Below are 20,187 nucleotides of genomic sequence, written 5' to 3' on the forward strand. Positions count from 1 at the left end.
GCCTAGTGGCTTAAATAGCCTACTACTGTCTAATAATACTGCTATTAATAGGCTACTAATAATAACCAGTGTTAGAAAAACTTCTACATGTTTTTACTTAAGTAAAAGTACCAATTCTGCAATGTAGAAATACTTACAAGTAAAAATCCGGAATTCAAAATGTACTTATTATGAGTAAAAGTACAAAAGTATTGGTATCAAAATGTACTTAAAGTACCAAAAGTAGAAAGTACTCATTATGCATAATGTCCCGTTTCACACGTTTTTAAATGTATAAATGTAAACATCTTTTGAAAATAGCAGATCTAGAAGCTCACAATGCAACGCATTGTGGGGAGCAGATCCAAAGGTCAAGTTTACTAAGTGTTGAGTGTTTAAGTGGTTAAATATCTAAATATCTGAAAATACACATTAAAGGGAATCCGGCTTATTTATATAAGATAATGTGTAAACAAACAAAAACATATTATGTTGAAGAAGAATAACATTGAAGACCCCTGGCCTAAATGTTGTCACTGATTGCTATTATTCTCCTCAGGTATGTTATTCCAAAGGGGACCCTAACCCTTATGGCAAAAACATGGTCGTCCTCAACCTTTGGACCACTCATAATGTACTGAGGTTCTCAGGCTGTATACTTGCTTATATGGAGTAAAAAGTTGAAAGATATCTGAGTAAGACTCAGACTTGTGTTTTAAATGTAATCAGTGAAGTCTTAAAATCTATTCTGGATACCTTGGGCACTAGGAACATTACACCAGATGGTGGATACCTTGGGCACCACTGGAACATTACACCAGATGGATACCTTGGACACCAAGGAGGCAAGGACATAAGTGATGGAGAGGTAGATACCTTTCCCATCAGGTGATCATGAGTAAAAGATGAACTATTTCTAAAATAAAAAAATATATGTATGGTGTTTTTAATTTGAAATAAAATATTTTTGTTATAGGGGGCAGTTATAATAAGGGTTATTAGCCAGGGATCCTTTGAAAGGCAAAAATGTACCTCAGGATAACATAATGACCCCCCCCCCCCCTCTCGGGAGAAGGCGGAACCGGATGTGAGGCTAGTTGAAACACTGCTGGAACACCGCGCTGGTAAGAAATGACTGAATTACATTAATGTTAGCTAGCTGTCTGTTGGCTAAATGCCTTTTTGTTTAGTTCGGAGGACAGGTAGAAATAACTTAAAAGCAACCACCGCTATATAAACACCTCCTACTAATGTGTACGTATTGATATATCATTAACCGCGTTCACCAAAAGCTAGGGGGGAAAGAAGCTAACATTAGCTTTGTTAGCTTAGCATAATCGTTGCGACGTTGATACAAGATGGCCCGCACGTCGAGCCACTTTAGCATACTTTAGCCGGTTAGCATGCTACCGATACTGTGAAGGGAGCCTTATAATAGTTAGCCAGTGTAGTTAGCATGCTGACGCTACTGAACTTGCCTACGTTGGAAGTTTGTTAGCGTTTGGATTTTTACGTAAAAAATAAACAAACCTAGCTTTAGCGATGTAAGAAAATAATTTTGAAGTTTTCGGAAGACATTTTGTTGTGGTAATAACAATACGAATGAAGAGCGATTGCTGGATATAATGGTTGCCCCGTATTCTTGGTGGGAAATGACGTGTATTGTTGATTGTCGAGTGGACTTTAGAACAGTGGTTCTCAAAGTGGGGTCCAGGGACCATCTGTGTTCCTTGAGGGGGTTCCAAATGGACCCTTACATGTCTGTAACTCTGAGAGTCTACAAATGGAACCAAATGGACCCTTACATGTCTGTAACTCTGAGAGTGTACAAATGGAACCAAATGGACCCTTACATGTCTGTAACTCTGAGAGTGTACAAATGGAATAAAATGGACCCTTATGAGTCCATTTGGTTCCATTTGTACACACTCAAGAGTTATATGGGGGTCCTTGAAATTAAAATGTCTGAGAACCCACTGCTTTTGAATATGGTAAATGTCCTCTGTGAATCCCTGTGGAGCTCTAACCCATGTGACTGCTTCCCTCCAGGTGTCTGGTTGTGACGGAGAGAGAGATGGCCGACAACGTCAAGTTGTTTGTGGGCAACCTTCCTTTAGATGCGACTCACGAGGAGCTCAACAAGCTGTTCGCGCCGTACGGGGAGATCGGCACCTGTTCCCTGCTGCGGCAGTATGCCTTCATCACCTTGAAGGGAGAGGGGGCAGCCGACAGGTACTTTAAAACTGTAACATGTACACTTACAGTATGCCTTCATCACTGTGAAGAGAGAGGGGGCAGCCGACAGGTACTTTAAGACTGTAAAGTTTACACTTAAGCCTTCATCACTGTGAAGGGAGAGAGGCAGCTGATGGGTACTTTACAACTGTAAAGGTTACACTTGTGCCTTCATCACCTTGAAGGTAGAGGGGCTGTAAAGTTTACCCTTATGCCTTCATCACCTTGAAGGTACAGGGGCTTTAAAGTTTACCCTTATGTCTTCACCTTGAAGGGAGAGGGGCTGTAAAGTTTACACTTATGCCTTCATCACCTTGAAGGTACAGGGGCTTTAAAGTTTACCCTTATGTCTTCACCTTGAAGGGAGAGGGGCTGTAAAGTTTACACTTGTGCCTTCATCACCTTGAAGGTAGAGGGGGTAGCCGACGGGTAAAAATCGGTAAAGTTTACATCAGTGGTTCTAAAAATGTGTCATTTCAAAGACTTAAGGCGGTTACACACTGGCGAATATACGCAAAATTCGGACTCGTTCCGAATAATTAAAAAACGCTTTTTCGCTCCATGTAAGCTTGCATTGACTTTATAAGTTTTTTTTTTTTTTTTAAACGTATTATTCGCATGAAAAAAATCGGCCCGCTGTGTAAGGACCTTAACTCTTGAGTGTTCCGGGTCCATATGGTTACATTCTCAGAGTTATCAGTTGCACTCTCAGAGTTGCAGATCTACAAGTGTCCATCTGCAACCCCCCGTCAAGGAACCTTCAGGCTTGACATACTTAACAAAAGTAATCTCGAACATTTTCATGTCAAGGACCCACAAAATGATATATATTTGGCCGTGGGCCCCCATTTTAAGATTTTGTGCCAGCGACTGCCCATTTGACCAGCAGATTTGTCAAAAAAGTCGAATTGATAGCCAGATTATACAAGCTTATTGCTTGTAGACGAAGAATAAAACGGGCCTTAAGTGTTGTTCACACTGGGGACATCCTGGAACCCCCAAAGAACCCTGCGGTTCCATGGGCCCCACTTTGATGATAGTATACTGTAAGTTATTGTGTAAAGCAGTGATTCTCAATGCGATGGGAGATGGGGCGGCAGAAAGGTACTTAACACTGTAGAGTGTACGGTGCTCTTTCATCACCCTGAAGGGTTGCAACATGGCAAGCGGGAAGGAGAGTGAATTTGAGCGAGATGGGAGTGGAATGTCATACACCATTTTAAAGGGCAGGTGATTGTCTACAATCCTAGTTATCGTTTTGTTGATGGGGGGGAAAACAGCTCATCTTACTTGGGCACCAAGTATACATAAACAGAGTCCATTGGTCTTGTGAATTGGGAGCACTTATTACGCTTATTGTTGTGCTTTCTGGGTATACTAGTAGCAAGCAACCAGTACTACTCTAAAATGATGGAGATGGTCTCATTTTGTTACTACTAGCTGGCACTAAGGAAAACAAACGTAACTATACAATATTTATCTGAACTATAAAGTTACTGGAAGGTAAACAATGAATTTCACTCGACAATATTCTCGACTTGGATTACTTTTAAAAAAAAATATCTAAAGTAGCTGATCTACAATATCACATTGCACTGTGATCTTATTTTAAAACATGCACATTCCCAAAATAGTGGTGCCAGGTTGAAAGTGTTAAAAGGCCTGGCTTTTTAAATAAACTAAAACCATTGCTCTGCTAGCCTGGTAAACCCTCCCTCCGGAAATCTCATTTCCACTTGATTTCAGGAAGGAGTCTGGCATGATCGCCCATTCTGCAATATTGGCTGCGGGCTGGAGTTGGGCGGGAGTAATACCGTTGACTGACAACCCCTTCAGCCAATGATCGTTTTTCCCCTTCAGCCAATTGCAGTGGATTTTTACCAGCTCCGTCACTAATATGACGCAGCGGGACTTTTGAGACGGCCCAGCCCAAAATAGGTTGCCTTATGCGGATACATGCGTGTCACAGCCCGCCCCTCCCGGTTCTCTGAATTTATATTTTTAAATAGGCTCTGTCATGATTAATTGACCACATATATGAAGTTAAACAACTAAATTCTATCCAAACGATATCTTAATAGTAAATTCCGTGCCTCAAAAAACAAGTTTGAGACCGTTTTAAGAACGAAACTAAGAAGTGACGGCACTCGGACAACAACAATGGCTGCCGTTCTTCTTTTTTCGGCGGCACTCGGGCTGCACTCGGCTTCATTCGGGCTCACTCGAACTCGCCACCTGATTGGCCAACGTAAGCTGTCAATCACAGAACGATGAGCGACGACGCTGATAGGCGCGGTTAGGTCCTGATTTCGCTGGAAACTCCCCAATATTGCAGAATGGGCGTTCATGCCAGACTCCTTCCTGAAATCAAATGGAAATGAGATTTCCGGAGGGAGGGTTTACCAGGCTATTGCTCTGCCTCTAAAGGCATAAATAATTCCTCTATTCAGGAAAAAACTATGCATCTATGCGTCAGTCCTAAATGTATTAGGCCTAGGGATTTTGTGGTTAACCATGTACGCGCCCCATCCCTACGTGGTATGTAATTACAAATCACACCTGACGTGTGTGCTGCTCCTGTTAGTCTTGAACACCATTCCTGCAGGTGATGAGATGTTGGTTTGTGTGGTCATTCTGGCAGGGCCATACGCTACCTTGATGGGAAGGAGTACAGAGGCAGGCCCCTGGTGGTGGAGGAGTCACGTGCACGTCCACCCAACTCCACCAAGGTTTTTGTGGGGAACTTGAGCGCAACGTGCACAGCTGACGACCTGCACGGCCTCTTCCAGACCTTTGGGAGAGTTTTGGACTGCGACAAAGTCAAAGGTTAGTCCTGTGGTGATCTGTTCAACGTTTTGATTGAAAGCTTGAGGTAGCCTTGATAATTAAACACAAAACATTTTTGATTAAAGATAACAGTAGTGTGCTCGCCTTAGCGAGCCCACAAATTTGGATGTCACAATTGAATATGAAGCAGAATAATTGCACCATAATTGCATGTTCCTGCCTGTTCACCTAACCTAACATATTGCTAAGCTGCTGTATTTGGGAAATAGGCGTGCACAGTGATTTAAGTTCCAAGTAAACTACCAAATTAGAAACCGGATTACGATTTTGATTATAATTATTTTAGAATGTATGTAAACCAATATTATCCATTTATAACAAACCGCTTCATAGACAAATACCAAAGTAGCCCATATTACATCTCTTTGCCGAAAATAGACGATCTACAAGCTCACAGCGCACCATGTGCTTGTAGATCGCTATTTTCTCAGAGTGATTGCCTAGTGTTAAAAATGTTAAAAATGCAAACGTCCACCAGCTGTGTGTCAAGCTAACACCCCTATTATCCTGCAGCCAGATTATGTTCCAATGCTGGTTATGCGTTTGTGCACATGGAGAGAAAGGAGGATGCAGTTCAGGCCATCGAAGCGCTAAATGGGACCGTCTTCAAAGGGCGTCAGCTGTCGGTGGAGCTGTCCAAGGCCCAGCCCCTCAACAATCTGATTGCTGCCGGCATGGCCCCTCCTGAGGGAGTAGCTATGGGAGGAGGTGAGTGTGCCCCGTTGAAATACATAATATAAAATGAAAGCTGGGGCGGCAGTGGCTCAGGGGTAGAGTGAACTGGAAACCACAAGGTTCCCAGTTCGATCCCGGGCTGGGGGGCTCCCCCAGAATTAGTGTCGAAGTGTCCCTGAGCAAGACGCTGAACCCCTAATTGCTCCCGATGAGCAGGTTGGTGCTTTGCATGGTTTCCTCCGCTGTTGTTGTATGAATGTGTGTGTGAATGGGTGAATGTAATGCACAATCTATGTAAAGCGATTTGGATAAAAGCGCTATATAAATGCACCATTTACCATTTTACCCCACCACAGTAGGCGGCAGTGAACACAGAAGTAGGGATCAAACTATATGTTTTAATCTCTGGTCCCATACACCATATCATGATTTGCAAAAAAAATACTGTTATCACATATATGTAGGGCAGAACGTCAAAGGGGAATGAATACCACTCATTTTTTTTCAACATAACTATGTTATTAATATACCGTAGAGCTGATGTGTGGAAATAAGAAAAAGGTCCCACCCTTCTGTGTTGCCAGAACGTCATCACATTAGTTGAAAAAACATCACGTTACCAGGAGGTTACTAGTCCAAATAAGGGTATTTACTTCACGGAGGGGTTCCCTACTTCTATTTCCGTGTGAATTAATTATTGCATTCAATGAAGGATGAATGATTGTTCTTACATCGTTTTGACTAATATAAAAAAAGCCACACATTCATGCAAGCCGTCCACTGTGTTTTCTTCTCAGGACCTAGAGAAGGCCTCCTCCCAAGACCACCTCCCTCCCTGGAACATCACCAGAGCCAGGCGGCCGTGCTGGCAGCAGCTGCTGCTGCCGCTGCTGGACTTCCCATACAGGTATACTTCATCAGGGGTTGCCATAGTCAGAGTGGGGAGACCTGTAACTGGATGAAATATCAGTTTGTGTTTTGTTAATTATCTTTCTTTCTTAACCACGTTTTTATACTTAGCCATACTACAATGTTGGCATTGGAAATTAGATGATCTGAGCTTGTAGATTGACTATTCACTATTTTTCAATCTTTTTGAAATTATATTTTCATCTCTATAACGACATACTGCTGGTCGACCTGTTACTCAATTAAAAAACGGATATCCTTCTTATATACCATCTACAAATTTGTAATGTCTTTTTCAGAGAAACAAGCTTGGAATCTATTTTAAAAACAAATTCCAGCTTTCAATTCCTGTGTAAAATGCCTTTCTTTTCTTGCCTGTTTCTTACCTGTCTGTCGATGTCCCTGCAGGTCCAGCAGAGCGTTCACAACTCCTTCTACAACACCACAGCCTTTGACCCCACCTACGCTGCGCTGAAGGGCCTCACTGCGGCCAAAGGGCCTAACCCGGCCATATACGGCGCTCTGGCCAGCCAGGTGTATGGTGCTGTGGCTGACCAGGTGTACCAGGACCCGGGCCAGGAATGCGCCCCCACCCCGGAGTCAGACCATCAAGGCGGGGCAGACCCCACAGCCCTGTTTGAGGCAGCAAGAGCCAAGTTCTTCCAACAGGGACAAAAGGTTTATTTACACTTTATATAAACGTCTTTAGCTCAGTTTTCATCAACAGCACTTTGACGTTGAGATGATGGAAGCTTGCATGTTTTCAGCTACAGTGGTTTTTGGATGCATTGGCGCACACATACGTTCACTTAACCCATTTTGGGCGCGAACCCCTATTTGTAACTATACCTTTCAGGACGGGAACCCCTTTTGGGGTTCCTGTTGCTATTTACAGTATAGCAACATACATTTTTTGTATTTTTTGAATACATATTTGAAGTTTTTCAGAAAACTTAGATCAGTATTTAGAAGCCATTTTTAGAATCGGCCTCAGGTTTAATTGGGTTAATGCTGCTGAACCAGAAGTATTTATTGGTCTTATGGCTTGCAAAGGGCAGACCTCCACCAAGGCAGCACAAACGTGTTCTGAAATGTGACAATTCGCTTGTAAAACAAAGAGAAAAAATGAAATGAAAGACGTATAAAAAAAAATCAAAAGAACAATTGGAATACTTTGCAGTAGTTTTGATAAGCAACTATAACCTACTTGATTTGCAAACATAGAAATTGAAGGTAGTGGATATTCAGCTGTCAGGCCCACCATGAGCTACGCAAACTTGAAAAAATGATACTGCCAGTTCTGCTGGGATTTAAAAATGCCAATACATACATAGTATTACATTTTTGCCATGACAGGCCAATTATTGATTAGACACTGCTCTTCCTGCAGGCATATATTTCATGTATGACATGGTGTTATCTGGAGGCCAACCGTTGACAGGAATCTTTGGTCCCGACTCCCGACCCTGATGTTGACAGACGAGGGATGTTTTGACCGATATTTAGAAAAGAGCAAAATCTTGAAATCAGTTAGCATATCTGAAGAACTGTTCAACTGAGGAACTTCACAGTTGGATCATTTATTGCTGAGGACCCAAAAAGGGTGCAGTGTGAAGTTGATCAGATGAGCAGTTCTCGATTGATGCAAGCAGCATTACTGCGGTTCTCGACAACGCTGCAAGCAGCAATCGGCCGGATCAGAACGGGCACAGCACTAGTTTTTATTTATACAAGTTTTTGGGTAGTGACTGTCATCAAAACATGTCCATTCACAGATACAGTATTAGGTTTTTATTCCGCGACAGCTGTCTAATCATGCATTTTAATTGAAGGTTCTGGCCGAGCAGCAGGCTGGGAGAAAGGTGGGATCGGCAGGAGGGGCAGGCGACCGCGACCGCAGCCCAATCCGAGGAAGCAGAGGGCCGCTGCTCCCTGACCCCGTCCCGGGGTCCATCCCTCAGATACGCGCTAAACGCCGCGCCCTGCTGCCCACGCCACCCGGCGGCCCCGAGGACCCCGCTGCCCCCACCGCCACCGCCACACCCGCTGCCTCTGAAGCATCAGATCCCATTGCAAGGTACGGACAGTTATCTCCCACTCGGCCTCTGTAGAAGATGCCATGCAAAAAGTTACCGTTTTGATTCTCCTGCTGTTATTCTGCTCAGACCAGTGGTTCTCAAACTTTTTCATGTCAAGGACCCCCAAATTGACACTTATTAGCCCCACGGACCCCCATTTCAAAAGATATGCCAGGGACCCCCATAAGAGAAGATTTTGTACGGCTCTAGCAGTGATTCTCAACCATTTGAATTTCAAGGACCCCCCAGTTTGACATGCATTAGGCTACGGACCCCCATTTAAATGGCATTTCTATCACTTGTACCGCAATTTATATTGTAAAATCTGTCAATTTAACTCTGAGAGTGTACAAATGGAACCAAATGGACCCGTTATGGTCCATTTGGTTCCATTTGTACACTCTCAGTTACAGACCCATAAGGGTCCATTTGGTGCCTAATCTATCATTTAGCTGGGGACCCCCTGGAACCCCCTCAAGGACCCCTGGGGGTCCCCGGACCCCACTTTGAGAACCAATGGCTCAGACTATCCATTCTTTATATAAGTAGACATTACATTACATTACAGTCATTTAGCAGACGCTTTTATCCAAAGTGACTTACAATAAGTGTATTCAACATAGATAAGAAAAAGAGGTTGCGCATCAACAATGGGTTTTCTCAGTGGAGTGCTAGACCCAAAGTCAGTATACATGTCAAAAAAAGGAATTTAAAAAAAAATCCAAAAAGGTAGCACATCCAAAAATGTCAATTAAATGGAGGACAAATTACTCACATTTCCACTTTTTTATTGGCACACCAATAAAGTGAACGCTTACGCGTTTCGGCTATGAGCCTTCCTCAGAGCATGCTCTGAGGAAGGCTCATAGCCGAAACCAGTGCCAGTGTAGAGAACGGAGAAGGATAGTTGTGTGGGAGAACTTGGGGTGAAAATGATACTATACTCAACTACCCAGGGGTCAGGAGCTCAATTCTCTTCAGATGTTGTTTACACACTGAACAAGAACACTCTCAACCTGGCTATTTAACCCTTGAGTTGTGCTGGTCAAACCAGACACTTCACAGGGCAATCAAGTGGCCTATACAGGGTGAAACTACTTCTACTCCAGGGTGCCAATAGCCAACTGCTTTTAGCACAAAAACACAAAAACTACTAGAAACTACAGACTACCACACAAGCTAATAATACAGTACTAATAGAAAAGCACTTCGTGTACAACTACTAGCAGCTTGCTAAATAACAAAAAATGATACTATACTCAACTACCCAGGGGTCAGGAGCTCAATTCTCTTCAGATGTTGTTTACACACTGTAGACAAACCCTTGACTTTCCTCCAGGTGTTACGCGGAGTACTACCAGCAGATGCAGCAGTACCAGAATTACCAGCAGTACCAGCAGCAGTACCAATACCTCCAGTACGCCTACACCAACCCCCCACCGCCCCCGCCTCCTCCCCCCCCAGCTCCACCGGGCAACAACAACTCCACCAACGCGGCCCCAGCGCCTCCGGGCACCTACACGGACTCCACCACCTACGCGCCGCCCGTGTCCTACGCCTCGTCGGGAGCCTACGGCTCGTCGGGGGGCTACGACGCTGCGACGCAGGGCTACGGCGCCGCGTCGGCGGGATACGACCGCTCGGCCGGGGCCTACGATAACTCCACGGCGAACTACGACGCCTCCACGGGGAACTACGACGCCTCCACGGGGAGCTACGCATCGGCGTACGCGGCAACGGGAGCCTACGGGGCCACAGGAAGCTACTCCGCATCCAGAGCGTATGAGCAGACACCCGCACACGGGCAATCCCTGCCCCAGCGCCACGAATACCCTTACCACCACACGCCAGAACCCCCATACCGATAGTCCCCCCCAGTCCTCACCCCCCCTCCCCCCTCCCTTACCATGTTGCAGATGTGTGTGTATGAGTGGGTGTGCGCGCGCGCGTGTGTGTGTGTGCGCATTTGTACTTTCTTAATGGACAGATTAAAGATAAAGAGGCAGAAAAAGCATTGTCATGATCTAAAAGCCTAGTCCAGCTAGTCTAACAAGCTCTTCTTTTGGTTGGTTGTTGGGTAGGTGAAGAGGTGAACGGCTGTTGAGTCAGTGGGCCTTTGTGATGCTGGAGGCTTCAGGGAATGACTCATGGGACGGTTAGTGTTAGAGATGGCATGCATTTAGTAGATGGTCACATTCTGTACTTGCAACCAGACGGGCCAGGCCTTGATCTCTCAATCAGTAGTCTTTTATGCTGGGATCAATCAGAAATTCACAATCCAATTGGTAAAATTTGTTGCAGATAAACATGGGCAGAACAGAATTAATTAATCACGTAAACCCTATATACGTAATTAATTTGAGTCCCTTCGGGGTCTATACTAGGCCACCTCCTTTTATTCCTTAATCACCAAATCTCTTTGCCGATAATGGCTGACTACGACATCACAACACGACATGTTTAGATTTACTATTTTCGCCGAATGGGTTCATGTGGTTAAGATTCTACAGTATACAGCGTATCCACCTGGTCTTTGTAGGTTTCCATGGTTCATCACCAGAGGAGTGCCTTCATGCTCCTGTAACTATTGAGGTAACCCATCAACCATTAAAGGCTGAGACTGAATGCTGACCATAAGTGAACAAACCTACAGATTTGTGCACGTGCTGCATGGCCCGGTTGTCTGTGTCACTGCCAAAGAGCATGTCCCACATAGTGTTTGGTTTCTGTCATCTGTCTTGGCTAGAGCAGGAGTAGTCCTTGACCTAGAATCCATTTATTTTAATTTAAAGTGATTATTATTAATGACAGAAAAGGTGAAGGACTTGTGATTCTTGATCAGCACTACTTCCTGTGGATGTATTCACGAGTAGATCGCATTTGTGTGATTGTTTTGTGAAGGCATGCAATTCCTGGTGAAAGCCTGTGAACAGACTCTGGCCATCTGGGTCACTGCAGTGAACACCTAACATGCTAGTGATGCTATCTGCCTGCCTTGATAGCCAAGTTATTACTTCCCGTTTTATAACCTGCATATTGGCTAAAAAAATGTCTGGTCCTCTAACAAAGGATCTTGGGTTGCATAGTTAATGAATTCAAAAACACGTAACCCTATATTTCTGGCCAGGGTAGTGGAATATATAAAATTAATAATTTGGGTGGAAGGTTTAATTTTTTTTAAAAGGTTTGGTTTATTTTCTTTACAAAATTTCAACAAAATCTACAAGCTAGATGGGCTATTGCTGGTATTTTTGATAAGACACCGTTGTACAGCAATTATTTGATTAATCGGTATAGTAATCGATAGCAAGCATCCCTAAGAAATTAAATTTTATTTGCAGCCATATTTGTGAATTCAAGATATAAACTGTTATTGAGATTTAAAGGCTATCATTGGGCTCATGTTAACATAATTATGTTTTCTAAATTGTGTTTGATGTGGGTTAACAACCTTTTGGCTTAATTGATGAGGGAAAACGTTTTTGTATCTCTTGTTTTTGAATCTGACGAAATGTTGAGACATAACTCACACCAGGTTGCAAATGTGTGTATGTTTTTTTTTTAATGAGCCTGACTGATAATATAGTAGTTGATTGTATTTCTTTAACTGAAGGAATGTTTTTAATAGAACACAGCTTTCTGGTATATACAGTAAGAAAATGAAGACATCGTAGATCCTTGTTAAAAAATCATTTTGTGTTTGAATCTTCCATGGCTTTTGGTGACCTACAAGTTTTTGAGCTGGAGTTTGTGATTAGTAATCTAAGGTAGGTTTAATTGGAGTGGTCTGGTTGTTGCACAGGTCTGTTTTAAACGGGCAATCTGCTTGTCTTGGCTATTGCGTGTAAATGGAACAGTATAGCCTCTTTGCTCATAGGATGTTCAGTGTGGCCATTGTGCGTGTGTGTGTGCTTATTAAGCCTCCCTCGATAAAAGCCCTGCTGTCAAGAGTTTGAAATTCAGTAGTTAGGCATCATGTGTGACAAGTGATTCTCAACCATTTCAAGGACCCCCATTTGATACAAATATGTATCTCTGGGACCCCAATCTACACTGTAACATCCTCAGTGTTCATTGTACTCTGTGTACAAATGGAACCACATGTGTTGATCTCGAACTTAATAAACACGACGTTTATTCCTTATAGCTCAGTTTATTGAATAGTACAGGCAGTGGGACAAACAACAACCACAAGTTCCCTCCATGTACATAATGTGAACCGCAGCGCTCACTGCGCATGCGTATATCCCCATGTGGGTCATACCATAAAGTGTATAGTAGAGGGGCAACCTAAGTTAACAATCTCCCTCTTCTTTCTTTAAAAGAAAAAGAAATACATTCAGATATCCCATAAAACAAGTGCATTACAGAAAAGTGCATTTCAAAAGTAATTCAACAAAACAAAATACAATGCAATAAAATCTGTATGTCCCCCCTTTTTTTTTTTTTTTTTTTTTTTCAAAACAAAATATTTAAACAGGATTCCAAAGTCCTTCACTGAATGCTTTCAAGAGCACTAGAGGTGATGCTCCTTTTTTTGTCAGACAGTCAGCGAGTTGGGCTTTTGTCACAGACCAGAGCACCTTTTTGATTTTCTTGCTCTGAATGAGCTCCTTGATTCCACTTATGTCCAAACGAAGTCTCTTCTCTGTGACCTGTTTTGTTGACTTAAGAGCATCGTACAGGGAGTGATTGTCAGTCACACAGACCAATGCGGGAGCATTTATTTCCACAGAACCAGTAGTGAGCTCAGAAAAGAGAGTGGCAAGGAATATTGCATTGTCTATTCCATCCGACATGGCAAGAGTCTCTCCCGCAAGGGTGCTCCGCACCACTCGTCTGATCCTCTTGGATTGCCAGCAAAGAGGAGAAAACATCCCCCTCTCCCCCATAAGGGTGATCAATGTCCCTCCTTGTGTACCCCCATCAGGCAAGTTTCCCAGTGAAGCATCGCTGAAAACAGTCAAGGTCAAAGCATCATTATCACCCAAATGTTGAAACTTCAGAGTAACTTTTTCAGCTTTAAGTTTACGGATTACCTTATTTGTATCATGGATGGACTGAACAGTAGCATTCTTTAGAACGGAAGCCAAAATACAAGCATCAAACATCACATCAGGTCTGGTCTGCTTTGCAACCCAAAGTATCTGTCCTATTTTTGATCTAAGCTGCTCCTTTTCTGTTTCACCAAGAGGTGAATCCCTTTGCATAGCACGTGCTGGTTGCATGTGGATGGGTTGCAAATTCTCAATATAGCTGTGCTGATGCATCTCTATTACACCCTTAACAGTGACAATATCCATTCCCACATAGCAGAAATTATCATGTTCCTCACGTCCCACATGGAACGCAGACCTCAGTTGAGAAATTACATTAGTTACAAAATGTTGTGAGCCAGCCCACAGAAAATCATCTACATGACATGCAAGTACACCTGTAATTTTGCACTGTTCATCTAGCCAATAAAACACTGCAGGATCCACTTGTGAAACTTTACCACCCGTGCTTAGCATGATTTCTTTCACTCTGTTATACCAATACAGTGATGCATCAGCTAGACCATATACACATTTCTTCAGTTTCCATAAAACTCCTTTACTGTCTGCTTCTGGGGGTGGGCGAACATGAATGTCCCTTGACAATTCCATGCCCTGCAAAAATGCAGATTTAATGTCCATAGAATGGACCTTCCACTGATTTTGACAAATCACAGCTAGCAATAACCGTAGTGATTCAGAAGCACAGGTTGGTGAATCTTTCTGTAGCTGTTGTATATTAAACTCTTCAAACCCCCTGGCTACAAGTCTGGCTTTGGGCACAATACCATTTTCCGTTTCTTTTAGACTGCAGACCCATCGAGTGGAAACACACTTTTGGCCTGCATCCTCAACTTCTTCAAAAACATTATTGTTGTTCCAGTTTTTTATCTCTTCCTGTTTAGCTGCATCAAAAGATATGTCTTTCGTTATTAGCACATCAGCATCTCTGGCTTCTGATTCAACGCTGAGACTATTGACACGAGACAGATCAACTGCCTCCTGTTGACCATGACTCCCATCAGTCTCAAGAAGCTGCAGATTATACCAGTTTTTGTACACTCCTGTGGCTTTTCCTGCTCTGCTTAGAACTACAGCTTTACATGGAACACTGTCATCGTCTTTCATAAAGGTTACAGTCTGTCCTGTTTTTAACTTTACATTTGCAGGAAGAACAGAGTCATCATCACAGACATTGTGCTCCAATCCAGGTCGTGTCACATCATTTTGAGTCCCTAGAGGACGTACCCCTGCTCCTGCACTTGACTCACTGTCACTCTCCTGTTCGTTGTCTGTGGCTTGTCCACTATATGAGCTACCTGTGGCTCTATTTACAACACCTGTGTTTTGATCTTGTTCAGTATCTGCTGCACTGTTCTGAACAACTTTTTCACTATTTGTGTCATTGAGAACCTCACCCTGTCCAGTAGTCTGAACATTTGTGTGTACCTTATTAAGTCTTAAGTGATGCACTCTAACAAGGATTCCACCATGTCTTACAAATACAACAGCTCCATCCTGACCGATAACTACACCCGGCCCCTTCCATTCTGCACTGTCAGCTCGTTTGTAATAGACTTTGTCTCCTGTCTCATATTTTTCATCTGTGGGTCTGAGCTGCTTACGTAGGGCTCTTCTTATCCTCTCTGAACACTCAGCTTCAGTGAAAGCCTTCCTAGATGCATGCAACGCTGATATGTGTTGCCCTACCCTTGCACTTGCTGTAGTACCTTCTAGGGCAGGCAGCTTATCAATTAATACAGAGGGAAGGTTAGGATTTTGACCAAAAACAAGTTGATGTGGACTATACCCATGGACACTGTGCATACTGTTTTTGGCCATAAGGGCCCAATCTAGGGCAGTGTGCCAATCACATCCATTTTCCCGTCTCACCTTCAAGAGAATGTCAGTGAGAGTCTGATTGTGTCTTTCCAACAGCCCATTGCTCCAAGGACTGTATCCTGCTGTTGTCCTCGTCTCGATGTTGAAGTTCTCCGCCATATCTCTGAACTCTGCATTATTGAACTCGCCTCCATTGTCGCTGTACAGAATACGGGGGGGCCCATGAACACTAATCCACGTGTGGATAAGAGAGTTGACAATTTCAGAGGCCTTTTTGGTTTTCACAATACTTCCTGCACTGAAGCGTGTGAATTGGTCAATCACATGTAGATACCATACTCCTGGCTCCAACTCGTGCAGGTCCACTGCTACGGTTTCATTGTATTCCGACGCTAGAGGCAGACCAACAGCTGGCTTTGGCTTTGTTCTGCTGTATCTCTGACATATGTCGCAGTCATATATTATTTGTTGCAAAATGGTGAGGCAGTCCTTGTCTTTATTTCCAGAGCTTTGGATTAACCTCTGCAGCCTGTCTGCTGATGCGTGGCCAAACTGTTTGTGAAGCTTGAGAAGGACCTTGCGCTTTTCACCTGGGGACATGTTTTCTGTCACGGTCAGGGCTTCATCTTCAGCTGTAGCTGCAAGTATCACGTCATCTTTCATTTTCCTCTTTGTGTTGTCTTCATCTCTTATGTCTACACAGTAGTGTCCTGAGCTAGTGAACTCAAGAGGTATCTGTTGCTTAAACATCACTGCTCTGTCATTTTCCATGTCTAAAACAGTTCCTGCCCTCTTCAGTGATGATTTACTTAGCAGAAGTGGGATATCAACTTCGACCACTTCTGTCTCTATGTAACATTTTGTTTGTCCTATCTTGGCAGGTAGTTTCACTTTCCTGGTAGAATATACTAAGTTCCCATCTCCAAAACGAAATGGTCTGCAACTGTGATGTTCTGTCTTCATCAGCTTGTTTGCCTGCTCTTTACTGAGACCATTAACAAAGCTGACAAGCCATTTCTCCCCACACACTGTACGAGTGCATGCTGTGTCTATGATGGCTGATCCCAGGGATTCAGTCATGAAAATCTCAGAGTCAGACATGCGGTCATTTGTCAACAACGTGATATTGACTTCATCTACATTTTCGTCTTCAGTGAATCTTACATGTTCGTTCCTCTTGTGGGGGCAGTCCTTGGCCCAATGGAATGTGCTTTGACACACCGCACATTTTGATCGCTTACCGAACTTATCCAATGGATTAGTACCCGGCAGCGGTGACTTCTGTTGAGCACCTTGGAACGTCGTGTTCCGTCTTCCTTTTCCTTGTCGTTGTTCTGTGAAGAAAGCTGCGTCCTGGTTTAGTTGTATTCCATTTGACGAGCCTGGCGTTTTCCCTCCAAATATCCGCTTGAGTGCCGACTTCATCGATGAAAACTTTAGGTCAGGACATGCCGTCAGTGCAAGCTGTCTGTTTTTCTCGTCGAGACAGGCTGTATCTAACAGCTTGAAGGCTAATATGGCATCAGGAAGCGTCATGTTATACTTTTTCATCCGATTGTATCGCTGTTCAAAGTCAATTATGTAGTCCGCCATTGAAACTGAACTGTCCTTTGTTAAACGATCAAACTGGGAATACGCTTCGTAGGCCCGATCCCTTTCCTCTTGCTGAAACACGCCATCCAGTTTCGCCAATAAAGTCTCCATACCATTATCACGGTCCAAGTCTTCTGCAGGTATTTCCATAGCGATTTCCCTGGCTCTTCCTTCGAGCCCCAACGCCACAGCAAGCGCCTGCTTCTTTTTATCGAGTTCAGTAACTCGCGTCCATATGTTGACTTCATTTTTCCAACACTCGTATGGTCTTGCTTCGTCAAACTTCGGCGGTACTCTATAGTTTGCAGCCATCTTCAAACCATCCTCTGCTACCAATGTTGATCTCGAACTTAATAAACACGACGTTTATTCCTTATAGCTCAGTTTATTGAATAGTACAGGCAGTGGGACAAACAACAACCACAAGTTCCCTCCATGTACATAATGTGAACCGCAGCGCTCACTGCGCATGCGTATATCCCCATGTGGGTCATACCATAAAGTGTATAGTAGAGGGGCAACCTAAGTTAACACATGGACCTGTAACGGTCCATTTCGTTCCATTTGTACACCTGACGTTGAGCACCAGTGATGTATAAGATTACAAACTGCCCTGCAATGTGTATTGGGGGTTGGACTAAATTAACTTTTACTTCAATAGAGCCAACAAGTTGATGAAAAATTCATCCTCTGAACTAGGTTCTCGACCAGTTTTGATACAAAATGAAAATTGCATTTACCTCTGCTGTGGCACGTGTAAGACCTAAAGGCAAGAGTAGTGGCATAGGAGACTCATTAAGAGTGTATTTGCTAGCAGTTGGTGTAGAGCTGTTGACCTGTCCTAGAGATATGAAAGGGACTGCTAGTATTGTTAAATACTGTATATGAAGTCTGCCAGACAAGGGCCATTGATGTGCACAGCAGCGAGTAGGATTGGTGACTGACTTTTGTCTCCTCTGTCTCCCCCCTCCGATCTCAACAGACATAACACACCTCCTCATCATAACACTGACATCCTCTACGCAGTTACAGTAGTCATCATCATAGGCTACTCCCTCCACTCACTTTGTAGTCTACATGTCACAGGCAAACCAAACTAAACATGGCATATTCTAGTAGTGCACGCTAAACTGTATTCCACACGGCCCCACCTATTTCTCTCTCTCACACACACACTACACAAGGTATTCATCATTTGATTGGTGTACTCAACATATTTTCATGTAGGCATTCCTTCCATTTTCTCACATGATGTTCCTCCTGCTCCATGTGAATCTGTTAGTTGCATGCCTTGTTGTTGCTGCCGCTCCAGCCACCTTCTTCCTCTCGCTGATTATTACAGCTAGAGTGGGGAGGGAGCCTAACTGAGCCCTAAAGCCCTGGACGCTCGCCACACGCAACCCTGTAGCGTGGGATGGGGAACACAACAGCGTTAGGCCTGAAAACTTGCTGTGGACGATGGGGGTGTCCCCACTAAGGTAAACACTCAGACCACACACAGTAACCCCGTACACTCAACATCCAACTCCCCTTCCCCCCCTCCCCGAACACATCCAACAATTATACATAAAATGTGTGCGCGCTCACACACACACACACACACACACACACACACACACACACACACACACACACACACACACACACACACACACACATACACACAAGCAGCCAGGTCCATGTATCTTGAATCATCTTAACACAGGATGTGATATTTTCTGTTTTTTATTTTTTAAATACAAACAAGTTCATACCCCCACGCGCGCACACCACACCTTTTTGGCCCGCTTTCTTTAGCCATACCACCACAATGAAGCAGGCTGGTTGTTGACGGCACATCCTGCATCTAGGGTGGCCAAGTCAGAAGTACCAGGCCCTCGAAGCCAGAGCTGGACACAGGACATGTAGATGGGTTAAGTTTCCATATTCTTGCCCTCGGGCCACTTTGGGGGATAAGTGCCTTGCTTAAGAGCACACTGGTAGGCCCTCATTTCAGTTGACTAACCTGGCTTCAGGATCGGTTGCTGGTACAACGTACAACCCCCACCCCCAATTTCACAAAACTTGTGTGAATGACAGTGAACAGCTATCTTATTTTTGTTTTAAATTTACATTTTTGTCATATGTTCTTTGAAAGGTTTAATTATCAATAAACATTCAATTGAACCATAGTTTTCTTTGTCTTAATCTTTTGCTGTTTGCCAATAAAAAACACCGGGGCCATGCTCATTATCTTGTCAGAACAGAGTTGAACTGAGATAGCTGGTAAACTTTTTCATCAAAACCCAGACATATTTCTGAACAAGTCTCAATTTCAAATGGCCTTGTTTCAAAGCACTTCACAGAGAAATCTCCAAAGAAGAATGATCGCAGCTCAGCATCAGATGACATTTTATTCCATTTTCTTCCAAAAACATTAACCTCTGCTTTTGAAATTAAAAAACAATAAATTTATAACAATGCAAACCCATTGTTGATAATAATCACTTTGATGTACAAAAAAGTAAATGAGAAGTCGTTGAAGGAGGTATGGACCTTCACTCCCTGCTAACAACAATACTTGTTCATAGACAAGTGTTTCATGCCCTCAAAAACAATGAACCGTGTACAGATGGACATTTGGCTACCGAATGAGTCTAGTCAATGCAGTATACACAATACTGAACATACACGGGGCTCACATGATGAAGATTGGACCTAGCCTGCATGGATGGAAACTGTAGTGCCTGATTTATACATAGTTTGCGCATTGTGTCACACACTGAAAATAGCCGATCTACAAGCTCATTCTCGGAGCGCAACACAGGCACACAACTAAGTATAAATCAGGCTTGAAGTGTTGTGTGAAAATGCATGGAGACATGCGCCTTTCACTGATTGGACATTATGGGAGTGAGATTTCTCCTCGGGTAACCATCAAGGTCTGGTTTCCGGCAGGCGGATTAATCCATGAGCAAGGTTTGGTTAGTTTCTAGGTAAGATTGTGACTGCAG

General features: G+C 43.5%; 1 protein-coding gene across 2 annotated transcripts; it reads left to right on the forward strand.

Moving 5' to 3' along the window:
• Positions 1-1,060: 1,060 nt before the first annotated feature.
• Positions 1,061-19,365, forward strand: rbm14a (RNA binding motif protein 14a). Of its 2 annotated transcripts, none has more exons than XM_084073217.1 (8): positions 1,061-1,103; positions 2,029-2,211; positions 4,856-5,040; positions 5,575-5,769; positions 6,534-6,643; positions 7,054-7,323; positions 8,478-8,722; positions 10,063-19,365. In XM_084073217.1, exons 2-8 carry the CDS (start codon positions 2,054-2,056, stop codon positions 10,589-10,591), a joined length of 1,692 nt encoding a protein of 563 aa, XP_083929343.1. In that variant the 5' UTR covers positions 1,061-1,103; positions 2,029-2,053; the 3' UTR covers positions 10,592-19,365. The 2 variants fall into 2 exon arrangements, with proteins under 2 accessions (XP_083929343.1, XP_083929344.1); XM_084073218.1 differs by lacking the exon at positions 1,061-1,103 and adding an exon at positions 1,108-1,233.
• Positions 19,366-20,187: the final 822 nt, after the last annotated feature.

Source organism: Gymnoscopelus microlampas, assembly GCF_963454915.1.
Source record: "Gymnoscopelus microlampas genome assembly, chromosome: 12".
In the NCBI taxonomy this organism is placed as follows: domain Eukaryota; kingdom Metazoa; phylum Chordata; class Actinopteri; order Myctophiformes; family Myctophidae; genus Gymnoscopelus; species Gymnoscopelus microlampas.